Genomic DNA, 12508 nt, shown 5'->3' with positions numbered 1-12508 from the left:
TTAATTTAATTACTTTGTTTTGATCATCTCTGGGAATCAGGTTAAGTTAGTGTGAAATTTTATGTCTACTGGTCAGACGTAAACAGATCGTCTTTATCATGCGATAAGTTAACATCGAAAACAATGTTGTGAAATTGTATTACGAAAATGATTGTATATATTGTAAATATTGGATTAAAACGTAGTTATTAGCAAACATTCGTTAGTTATATGATATGGATATAATAATGCTATTGGTATAACGTTATCGTCGAACTCCCAAATCCCAAATCGTCGAACTTTATATGAAACAATTTATTCCACTGCACATTTCAAATCGTCTCCGCAACATTTTGGTAGCAGAGCGTGGTTCAAGGAACTTTAATCGTAATCGTATTGTGAGAAAATGAGTAATTGGGATTTGGAAATCGAAGCAGCGGCAAGCGAGGGAGACAACATGGACGAAACTGTAATTGCTAAACCGGACGAAAGTTTACAATTAGAAGATCTGAAGAAGGAAAAAGCGAAAGCGAAATCGGCATTCACAAAAACTAGACATTCATTATTGCAAATTCTTGAAGAAGATTTTCCGGATCGTGAAGAAATAAAAGTAATTCAAGAGAAACTTATAAATGCAGAAGAAAAAGCGATGGATATTATGGGGAATTTATACGATAAATACAAGCATAGAAATGACATTCAAAATGTGATGAAAACAACAAAAGAAATGGAAAAAATCGAAGAAGAATTCACAGAAGCAGAAAATGAGTGTCGTGACTATTTGATCGAGAGCAAAGTTGCGTCAAGCGTTGGATCCAGTGTATCTAGAATCTCAAAACGAGATAATGTGAATTCCGTAAATAAAGTGGAAAGTAAACATGTTACTGAAGAAAAGGAAGTTAAACCAGAATTCGAACAAACTACGAAAGAAGAAAATAAAAACAAGCAGTTGAAGTCTGAATTAGGAAGCGACATGTGGAAACAATTAAAAAGAGTTTCAATACCGATATTTAATGGAAATAAAAGAAACTACCAGAGCTGGAAAGCTGCATTTCTAGCATGTATCGATCAAGCACCGGCGACAAAGGAATATAAATTATTACAACTAAGACAATATGTGGAAGGTGAAGCGTTACAAGTTATCGAAAATTTAGGACATTCAGCAGTTGCGTATGATGCCGCAAAGGAGCGCTTAGAAAGAAAGTATGGAGGACAACGAAGACAGATAACCCTGTATATAGAAGAACTTGAAAACTTTAAACCTATGAGAGAAGGTATCGCTAAAGACATAGAACATTTTGCAGATTTACTGGATATAGCAGTTGTCAACTTGAAAGAAGCAGGTCGTTTCGAGGAGCTAAAGAATGGTTCTTTGTACAACAATTTGCAGCGAAAGATGACAGAATCTGTGTTGTCGAGGTATCATCGTTGGATATTCGAAAGCGGAAAAACAGAGTCAGTCGAATGTCTACGTGAGTGGATTTTACAGGAAGCAGAGTTTCAAACTATAGCATCAGAAACAATACATGGATTAAGTGCAAACACTAGTAGCAATTCACAGCGGAATTATAAAGGAAATCGTAGGGATGGATTTAGAACATTTTTTGGAGAATCGCAAAATGAAAGCTATTCCGGAAATAGGATGTGCAAGTATTGTAACGGTAATCATGGAGTCTGGAAGTGTGATGAATTTCGGAAATTAACCGTTAACAAGAGATGGGATACCGCGAAACGTTTACAGTTGTGTTATCGTTGCTTAGGACATGATCACGTAGGCAGACAGTGTCCGAGAAGTAGAGCATGTAACTTGGATGGATGCAAAGAAGTGCACAACAGACTTTTACATAGAGATAAACAATCGTTCAGTGAGCCAAAAGTTCCAGTGAGAACCGAATCGAAAACAAAACAGAACTATGCTGCTGAAAAGAAGGAAAATACAGACGCTGTCACTGAGAGGGAGAGTCGGGATCGAACAATGATTGGCCGAGACAGAAAATCAAACTTCGTTACGCTTAGAACAGTACCTGTAATATTGAAAAATGGAAACCGTACCGTTAGTGTTAATGCATTACTGGATGACGCAAGTACGAAAACATATATCAACGCTGATGTTGCCGCCGAATTGGGACTTCAAGGACAAATTCAGAAAGTGACAGTTAATGTGTTAAATGACAATGTTGAAACATTTGAAACTATGCCAGTCGAGGTAAGACTTCAAAGTCACAATGGTCAGACAGACGCCAAAGTAGTCGCATTCACTACAAACCGTGTAACCGGAAGTTTACAGCCAGTTGACTGGAAACAACACGCTCGGAAATGGGACCATCTTGCAGGGATTAAATTTCCGAATCTAGGAAAGAGACCTACCGTTGATATGTTGATCGGACTGGACTATCCGGATCTACATTATTCTTATAGAGATATACGTGGTAAGCCTGGAGAGCCAATTGCTAGACTAACACCGTTAGGTTGGACGTGCATCGGAGATCCGAATAGCGGACAGGATCAGACATTATTTAACCGAACTTATTTTGCTCGTGGACAAGAGAATCGAAATAATTTAGATAACATTGTTAGGAAATTTTGGGAAATCGAAAATGTCAAAACACCAAGCGAAAACGTATTTCTAAGCAGTGATGAGAAAAAAGCGTTGTCAAAGGTAGAGCAATCGTTGGAATTTAAGGATGGACACTACGAAGTTAAAGTACCGTGGAAAGACGACACACCTTCATTACCGAACAATTATAATATGGCATTAAGTAGATTAGCAAATACAGAAAAAAGATTAAACAAAGACCCGAGTATTGCTAAAGTTTATACACAAACAATAGAGAAATATATTGAGAAAGGATATGTTCGCAAAGTGTCGACAAAGGAGACTGTTGCAGGAAAATGGTATTTGCCACATTTTCCAGTGATTAGACCGGACAAGGAAACAACTAAAACTAGGATTGTATTTGATGCGTCCGCAAAATTTCAGGGGATTTCGCTAAATGACACTATTCATCAAGGTCCAAAGTTACAGCAAGATTTATTTGATGTACTATTACGCTTCAGAAAGTACCCCGTTGCACTTGTTTGTGACATCGCTGAAATGTATTTGAGAATTAAAATTGCAGCAGACGACAGGCCGTATCACAGATTTTTATGGCGCGCAATGAACACTGAACAAGTACCAGAGGAATATGAATTCAATAGTGTTGTTTTTGGAGTAAATTCGTCTCCATTTCAAGCTCAGTTTGTTTCTAGAAAACATGCCGAAATGACAAAAGATTCATATCCACGAGCCGCCGAAACAGTTCTAAAATCTACATACATGGACGACAGTATGGACTCCGTAATCAACGATGAACAAGGCATCGAACTTTATAATCAGCTATCTCAGTTATGGGCAAAGGCAGGGATGTATGCACGGAAATGGCTATCGAATTCAAAGGCAGTTTTACAATGCATTCCAGAAGAAGATCGCGCGTCACAAGTCGATCTCGATGAGGGATATTTACCGTCAGTGAAAACACTAGGAGTTATATGGCAGGCAGACAATGACATATTCACGTTTAAAGCTAACCCACCGGCAGAGGATTTTAAATTTACTAAACGAAACATTCTAAGCAAAGTTGCTACGTTATTCGATCCGTTGGGATTTATTGCGCCGTACACAATAAGAGGAAAACTGCTACTACAAGAGATGTGGACAGCAGGACTAGACTGGGACGACCAGTTAGACGAAGAACTGGTTGAAAAATCTAGAGAGTGGTTCCGAGAACTTGATGAACTATGTTGTATTGAAATACCGAGATGTTTGCAGTTAAACGAAGACATTGTTTCGACGAGTTTACACACATTTAGTGACGCTTCTCAAGAGGCTTATGGCTCAGTAATATATGCTAGAAACGAGCATACGAGTGGAATGATATCTACTAGATTAATAGCAGCGAAATCGAGAGTTGCTCCTTTAACATCAGTCAGCATTCCAAGACTTGAGTTAATGGCCGCAGTTTTAGGATTAAGATTAGCACTTTCGGTTAAAAACGCATTAGAAGTGCTAGAGGATAATATGACATTCTGGTCAGACAGTATGAACGTTTTGCATTGGATTAGAGGCAGAAGTAGAGAATATAAGCCATTTGTAGCTAATAGAATTGGAGAAATTCATACGTCATCGCATCCTAATCAATGGCGACATGTGCCAACAAAAGTTAATCCGGCAGATTTAGTATCGAGAGGAAGAACCGTAAAACAGTTACAGTCGGACGTAATTTGGTGGAATGGACCGGAATTCCTACAAGATGAAGAACCGCAATGGCCGGACACTAATATTCAGATAGAAAACATACGTGATACCGAACTTATATGTCAAAAGAAAACAAGCGATAACTTAACTAATTGTACTACACTGAAAAGTATTCATACTAGTGATTCAGATTGGCGTCTAGATCCCGCACGTTATTCGAGTTTTGTAAGACTAGTTCGTGTACAAGCGTATGTGCACAGATTTATTGACAATTGCAGACTAAAGCAAAAACAACGTCGTCAAGGAAGTTTATCTACCGTCGAGTATGCAGATGCCGAATTGGAAACAATAAAAAATGCACAAAGAGAGGCATTTCCAGACGAATACAACGCTCTTATGAAAAGTAAAGATTTACCGAAAACAAGCAAATTATTAGGATTACAACCGCGAATTGATGAAAATGGGTTAATAAGATGCGATGGACGTTTAGAGTTCGCCGATTTTCTATCATTCGATGCAAGATATCCAATTATATTACCACGAAAGAATTGGGTCACGAAGCTTATTGTGAAACGCTATCACGAACTTGGAAAACATGTTAGTGGGACAAATCAAACATTTTCAGCATTATCGTCACGATTTTGGATTATTTCAGGGAGAGAAGAAATAAGAGAATATGAACATGAGTGTTATACGTGTCGTAAGAAGAAAGCTAAAGTTGCCGAGCAAGTGATGGCTCCATTACCGGAAATTCGTTTCAAAACACCTTTGCATGCTTTCGCTCGTACAGCAGTTGATTTTGGTGGACCGTTCATAACAGTTCAGGGCAGAGGAAAGCGCCGTCAGAAAAGATACTTATGTCTATTTACATGTTTAGCGTCACGCGCAGTGCATTTGGAAGTAGCATTTGGATTAGATACGGACTCATTTCTTAACGCATTTTATCGGATGGTGAACAGGCGAGGTCTTCCGAAAGAGATAATTTCAGACAATGGAACTAATTTTGTTGGAGCAAATAGAGAACTGAAAGAACTAGTTGCGCTTTTAGACAAGGATAAAATACATAATTCAATTAGTAACCAAGGAATTAAGTGGCATTTCAACCCACCGTTAGCTCCGCATTTTGGTGGTATTCACGAGACAATGATAAAATCGGCAAAAAGGGCTATTTATGCAATATTAGGAAATGCAGATATTAATGATGAGGAGCTGTTAACAGCATTTACCGGAGCTGAAGCACTGATAAATTCGAGACCGCTTACGTACCAGTCTGCTGATCCGAAAGATGATACACCTTTAACACCGAATCACTTCTTGCACGGACAATTAGGTGGCCATTTCGCTCCAGAAACCGTTGATATTACTGATTTTAACCCGAGAAAACGATGGAGAAGAATTCAGGAATTAATTAGACATTTTTGGAAACGTTGGATTAGAGAATGGTTGCCAGGACTTAACAAACGCGACAAGTGGACTAAAACGAAAAGGGACATAAAAACCGATGATATTGTACTGGTGATGAATCCGAACGTTCAGAGAGGACATTGGCCGCTTGGCAGAATAATCGAAGTTTTCCCTGGCAAAGATGGGCATGTTCGCGTTGCAAAAGTTTCACTTGGACAAACTGTATTAATGAGACCAATTACAAAACTTTGTCCGTTAGACATCGAAACCACCGAAAATGACAGTGATAAATAATTGAAGTAATGTGGACATATATTTTCATTTCATTTTAGACAGTTAAATATTTTGAAATATTTTTAGATTTTGACAATTTTGAACTTAGATCAAAGACAGTTTTATATCGTTTAATTATTTGTTTTGTTTGATTGGCTTAGAGCAATCAAGAGGGGGAGAATGGATTGAAGACAATAGTTTTGTTTAGTTTTTATTAGTATGATTGTTTTTTAGTTAGGATATTTAATAGAGTAGAAATCGGTTTTTTTATTAATTGCACTTTTAATTTTTGCAAGTTTATTTTTAGCGTTAATTTTCTATATAATTATGTTGAAATAAAGCTACATTTTCGTCTGCTAAGATTAGTTAAAGATAACAGTATTTTCCAAAGAATTTATTACTGTGTAGAAAGTTAATGGTTAATCTTAACGGTATTCCTAAATTTTATGACACCTTCAGTAGGTCAGTCTAGTCATTTAGAGTTCAAGTACAAATCGTCTGCACGTGCAGCTGTGGCTATTTAATTTAATTACTTTGTTTTGATCATCTCTGGGAATCAGGTTAAGTTAGTGTGAAATTTTATGTCTACTGGTCAGACGTAAACAGATCGTCTTTATCATGCGATAAGTTAACATCGAAAACAATGTTGTGAAATTGTATTACGAAAATGATTGTATATATTGTAAATATTGGATTAAAACGTAGTTATTAGCAAACATTCGTTAGTTATATGATATGGATATAATAATGCTATTGGTATAACGTTATCGTCGAACTCCCAAATCCCAAATCGTCGAACTTTATATGAAACAATTTATTCCACTGCACATTTCAAATCGTCTCCGCAACAAAATTCGTATTCATGTGAACTTCAATTTAACCCCTTGCTAGATATTGACAACGCATGCATTGTACGTGTACTGGTAATGTAAAGAAAAAGAATGTCAACAATGAAAGTGAAACTACGGTAAATTATTTGATTACTGATTCGATCCATATTAAATCATTCTTATACGGTTAAAAACAATGAGAAACATTATATTTTTAATCTATAAAATAAACTCAAACAGACCTTAAAAAATCCAATTGCACGTGTTGGTTTCATCTAAATCCCAAATGTGTTAAAATTGTTGTTTTGGAGGCCTTACTCCATCTCGGAAAGGGTAAGTCTAGGAGGGTAACCGATTGGATTTTCGTATTAAGTTTTTTCACAAACTTCTCAAAAATCACAATTTTGGAGGGATGGGGTGTCGGGTTATGGTTTTTGGTACTTTTCAAAGTCGATCTTTTCAATATTTCAACATGATCCTATGCCTTGATCGGCTTGCCGTTAAAAAATCGGGCCCGTAGGGCCAGTACTTTTTGACAATTAAGCTTGTAGTGAAGACCGCAAGTCTTTATCTGTTGTAGTTTAGGAGTTTGGGTTAACTCGGGGTTAGGCTTTACTCTCCCACAAACGTTTCTTCAGTGAGGTCGGAAAGTGCGGCCGTACATTTCAGTGATACCAATACGTTTTCATTCTCTAGATTGCTTCTCTATCTTTTAGGAACAGTTAACTTTATAAAAATATCTCTATTCAAATCCATTCTACATCTGTTTGAAGATTGAAGTCAAAGGCACTTTTCATACTCTTTTTGAAATTTCTGACGCATGCGCAGTCACAAAAAAGGGCAGACATGCGCAGAAGAGAAAAGGCACCTCACTAACCCTCGCCAAAGTACACTACCCTAACCCTAACCCTTAACCCTAACCCTAACCCTAAACCCTAACCCTAACCCCTAACCCTAACCCTAACCCTAACCCCTACCCTAACCCTAACCCCTAACCCTAACCCTAACCCTAACCCAACCCTAACCCTAACCCTAACCCTTACCCTAAACCTTAACCCTAACCCTAAACCCTAACCCTAACCCTAACCCTAACCCTAACCCTAACCCTAACCCTAACCCGAACCCGAACCCGAACCCTAACCCTAACCCTAACCCTAACCCTAACCCTAACCCTAACCCTAAACGTGCGTGTATAAAGATGTGTACACATGGTTAGAGTTATATATATTTGTGTGTGTGTGTGTACGAATGTTTGTCTAGGTTATACAAATATGGTTGATGTATGAACACATGTATGTGTGAACACATGTATGTGTGTTCACATGTATGTGTGTATATATGTATGTGTATATACATGTTTGTGTGTACAGATGCATTATGTCTGTATAAATGTATGTGTATATACATGTTTGTGTGTACAGATGCATTATGTCTGTATAAATGTATACGTGAACACATGTATGTGTGTACACATATAGGTATGTACACATGTACGTATGTATGTCTGTGTGTGTTTATGTTTGTGTGTACACATGCATTATGTGTGTATATATGTGTACGTGTACATATGTATGTGTGTATATATGTATATGTGTACATATGTATGTGTGTACACATGTATGTCTTTACACATGTATGTCTGTACATATGTATGTGTGTAGACATGCATGTGTGTGCACATGTATGTATATGTGTGTGTATATATGTATGTGTGTACAAATATATATGTGTGTATATATGTATGTCTGTACACATATATGTGTGTATACATGTATGTGTACGTTTGTTAACAATCATTTATATGGGTTCACACTGATCATAAATGAAATGAAATTTTACTTACGATTTTTTTCCGTCTGAATAACTGTTCGTCTTTGTGTAACTCTCTGCTTCGTGGACTTTCTCAGGACTTTAATGTGTTCTATCATTCTTCTTGCGCACTTCATATCCTCTTTTCTGAAGACTTTAGTGTCCATCAGAAACTCCAATGCTCTTGTAAGAGAACCTAAGCTCGATAACAAGGACCCCGGAGCCATTGTGTCAAGATGATCATTTATCCATTCATTTATGGCCGATCTATCAAGTAATGTCTCTACGGACATCCTTGGGGATATTTTTTTTGAAGATAACCATTGCCTGCCTCACGTGTTGTGAGGAGGTTGTGTCGCAGGCAAGATACGGAAACCCCATCAGCCAAGTCTTAATTTGTTATGGAATAACAATCTCCTGTTAGGAAAAACTGTCCGAATTAGCATCACTTTCGTCCTCTGCATTTCTGTCTTCTCCTGAGTTTTCAGTGTTGATAGGAGTTTCTTCGTACAATACTGGTGAACTACATTGTTGTTGTTCGGCAGGATCACAATATGAATGTCCAACAGCCTGAATGTCTGACTGTTTTGGTTCATTTCGTTGGTCCACATGCTCACTGTCTGAATCAGCAGTGTGAATGTCCGAATGTTCTGGCTTATAAGCCGAGTGCTCTTCTTCTTCTGATAGTGTCTCTCTAGCGCATATGATTGATCTTGCAATCTTGTCAATCATTAGCTTGGCTTATATAATATTATAATTCAGGACATGTATATTCTTTCTTGATAAGGAACTGGATAAATTGCACATCAGACAATAAAAACTTAATCATTCTTGACCCACTGATTGTTGCTGTTTGGAAAAATCTGTCCAAAGCATCTTCGTCCATGAAAAGTTTTTTTTCTGGATCCATTCGTCTCCAGACGAAGAATGCCTGTGCCCCGCATTGTGCTGCATCGGCCTTACTGATCTACCTGCTTCTGTTAGATATTGACAGAAATCACGAATTGCGTTATTTCTGTAAAATAATTCAGGCATCTTAATGGCTTGAGTCTCATTGCTCTCGTAGTTGACTTCTTTTTTTATTACAGGCTGCATCACTATTTCTTCCTCACTGTCGGAAATCACACTCGTCTCCTCTGGTTCAACAACAGTTTCCTTTTAACAGCATCTGCGCGAACTAGCAAATTCTTTATTCTCTTTGAACCCCTCTTTATCTTATGCGATCTTGCCAAATGATCTGTCAGTCGTTTTTCTACCTTCCCACATTTTCATGTAGGGGCCACTTTTTTTGGTGCCGGACAGATATATGTAACATATCCTCCCGATGTTGCCACATCGTCTTCCCGTTTCGTGTAGTTCGTCTCGTGTGAGTTTATCATATGTCTCCAAATGTTTTTGGTTGTAACTCCACATTCTTCGCAAGTCATACTTTTCCTCACTGTTTTCTTATTCTTTCTATCATTAAAGGTCCTCTCAAATTTCTCTTCTTTAACACTTTTTCTAGTTTTTCTTTTTGATTCAATAGAACCTTCATCGTTCTTTCTACTTGATTTTCTGACATATATTCGGTCTCTGTGTTTTCTTTTCACTGCTCTGCTCTCTCTTTCTGGTGCTACAGACTTTCTATGATTAAGGATCCTCTCAGTGATCTCTTCTTTAACACTTTTTTTAGTCTTTCTCTTTGGTTCCATGGAACTTTTATCGTTGTTGCTACTTGAGTCACTGACATATATTTGGTCTCTGTGTTTTCTTTTCACTGCTCTGCTCTCTCTTTCTGGTGCTACAGACTTTCTATGATTAAGGATCCTCTCAGTGATCTCTTCTTTAACACTTTTTCTATTCTTTCTCTTTGGTTCCATAGAACTTTTATCGTTGTTGCTACTTGAGTCACTGACATAAATTTGGTCTCTGTGTTTTCTTTTCACTGCTCTGCTCTCTCTTTCTGGTACTACAGACTTTCTATGATTAAGGATCCTCTCAGTGATCTCTTCTTTAACACTTTTTCTATTCTTTCTCTTTGGTTCCATAGAACTTTTATCGTTGTTGCTACTTGAGTCACTGACATATATTTGGTCTCTGTGTTTTCTTTTCACTGCTCTGCTCTCTCTTTCTGGTGCTACAGACTTTCTATGATTAAGGATCCTCTCAGTTATCTCTTCTTTAACACTTTTTCTAGTTTTTCTCTTTGGTTCCATAGAACTTTTATCGTTGTTGCTACTTGAGTCACTGACATATATTTGGTCTCTGTGTTTTCTTTTCACTGCTCTGCTCTCTCTTTCTGGTGCTACAGACTTTCTATGATTAAGGATCCTTACAGTGATCTCTTCTTTAACACTTTTTCTAGTCTTTCTCTTTGGTTCTATAGAACTTTTATCGTTGTTGCTACTTGAGTCACTGACATATATTTGGTCTCTGTGTTTTCTTTTCACTGCTCTGCTCTCTCTTTCTGGTGCTACAGACTTTCTATGATTAAGGATCCTCTCAGTGATCTCTTCTTTAACACTTTTTCTATTCTTTCTCTTTGGTTCAATAGAACTTTTATCGTTGTTGCTACTTGAGTCACTGACATATATTTGGTCTCTGTGCTTTCTTTTTACTTCTCTACTGTCTCTCTCTAGTTTTCTATTCTTCATGATTAACGCATGTGATTTCTCATTACAACTGTTGGATGAACTGGGGAATTCCTCATGTTCTTCTATTTGTCTTCTCCTGAATAACACAACATTCAACCTATTTGTTGTTTTTGGTGGTGTTGGTGGCACCGTCCCATCATCACTACTATCATCAGACATCTGAAAACAAATTGAACAAAAAATTAAATTGAGCATTAGTCACTTATCTTTTCAAAGTAGCCAATTACTGCATAAAAGAAGCCAATTACCGTCATTAAGTAGCAAATTGGCGCTCAAATGTAGCCTTTTACCGCTATTACGTATCCAATTACCGCTGCGGTAAATGACTACAAATTTGCGGTGAATGGTTACTTGTTGCCAAATACTGCCATTATGTAGCCAATTACCGCTATTATGTAGCCAATTGACGTTAATGCGTATCCAATTATCACTGCGGTAAATGACTACGATATAAGCAGTAATTGGCGACATAATGGCGGTATTTAGCTACTAAGTTACCATTCACCGCACATTTGTAGCCATTTACCGCAGCGCTATATATATTGCTACATTCGCTTTGAACAGTTAATATAGTTTACGTTATGAATATTGATTTTAATTGTGTGATATCTGTTAGGTATCAGGCGATGAGTCTGCCGTCAGTTTTTTTTTTTTTGTGAAATTGGCTTTCCAAAGGTATTGTTGAACTTATCTCCTTTTAATAGTATTTACTTTGAAAACGTCACAAGTATCAACGAGCTTTAAAGGTTTTCTTGGACACAGCACAGTGTAAGTTGTATATATGATCATTTTATCGAACCGTTTATATTTTTAGAATAACATTGTGTAACATGTATTATCCATTGAAAGCGTAAACAACTAATCTAAAACATGAATAAGGATCCTACCACATGATAACTATATGATAAGTGGAAACAACAGAAATAACATTATTTAAGGAATGACTGTAATATTTTTTCTGTGTATGAAGAAATAACATAAAAAAGTTGGTGCACGCGTAGCGGGTTATTTAACAGTGTGCACCTCATTTTTTATGTTATTTCGAATAGACAGAAAACCTATTACAGTTATTTCTTATAATTTAATTCTAAATTCCATTTTAAACCGTAGAAAACCATGAAAAAACGTTAATGACGTCACGGTCACATGACTAAATTATGTCTATGGGCTCATAACAAAATAACGTCAGCCAACCAGAAGACGCGTTACATCCAAAATTAAATGATTTAAACATAAAAAAGTGCATACAATAACATTGAAACAACTAGAATTCCGTTATACACCCGGTTTTTTTCTGGAAAAGAAATTGAAAAAATATTCCATATTCAGGAGAAAATTTATGGAAC

At 37.0% G+C, this 12508-nt stretch overlaps 3 protein-coding genes across 3 annotated transcripts; 2 read left to right on the top strand and 1 right to left on the bottom strand.

Annotated features, from left to right (window-relative positions):
* Positions 1–385: 385 nt before the first annotated feature.
* On the top strand, positions 386–3063 carry LOC134722246 (uncharacterized). Its single transcript, XM_063585855.1, has 2 exons — positions 386–2932; positions 3037–3063. Exons 1-2 carry the CDS (start codon positions 386–388, stop codon positions 3061–3063), a joined length of 2574 nt encoding a protein of 857 aa, XP_063441925.1.
* A 73-nt stretch (positions 3064–3136) lies between these two features.
* On the top strand, positions 3137–5911 carry LOC134722245 (uncharacterized). Its single transcript, XM_063585854.1, has one exon. The coding sequence runs from the start codon at positions 3137–3139 to the stop codon at positions 5909–5911; it is 2775 nt and encodes a 924-aa protein (XP_063441924.1).
* Positions 5912–9797: 3886 nt separating this feature from the next.
* LOC134722243 (trichohyalin-like) lies at positions 9798–11321 on the bottom strand. Its single transcript, XM_063585853.1, has one exon. The coding sequence runs from the start codon at positions 11319–11321 to the stop codon at positions 9798–9800; it is 1524 nt and encodes a 507-aa protein (XP_063441923.1).
* Between the last annotated feature and the right edge of the window lie 1187 nt (positions 11322–12508).

This window comes from Mytilus trossulus, chromosome 6 (genome assembly GCF_036588685.1).
Source record: "Mytilus trossulus isolate FHL-02 chromosome 6, PNRI_Mtr1.1.1.hap1, whole genome shotgun sequence".
In the NCBI taxonomy this organism is placed as follows: Eukaryota; Metazoa; Mollusca; class Bivalvia; order Mytilida; family Mytilidae; genus Mytilus; species Mytilus trossulus.
The sequence above is the reverse complement of the archived record's forward strand: the minus strand, read 5'-3'. Positions and strand labels throughout refer to the sequence as shown.

Coding starts and splice junctions, on each gene's coding strand:
- LOC134722246 (XM_063585855.1), top strand. CDS start 386: ATGAGTAATTGGGATTTGGAAATCGAAGCAGCGGCAAGCGAGGGAGAC. Junction 2,933..3,036: donor AAACAACTAAAACTAGGATT/GTATTTGATGCG, acceptor ATTACGCTTCAG/AAAGTACCCCGTTGCACTTG.
- LOC134722245 (XM_063585854.1), top strand. CDS start 3,137: ATGAACACTGAACAAGTACCAGAGGAATATGAATTCAATAGTGTTGTT.
- LOC134722243 (XM_063585853.1), bottom strand. CDS start 11,321: ATGTCTGATGATAGTAGTGATGATGGGACGGTGCCACCAACACCACCA.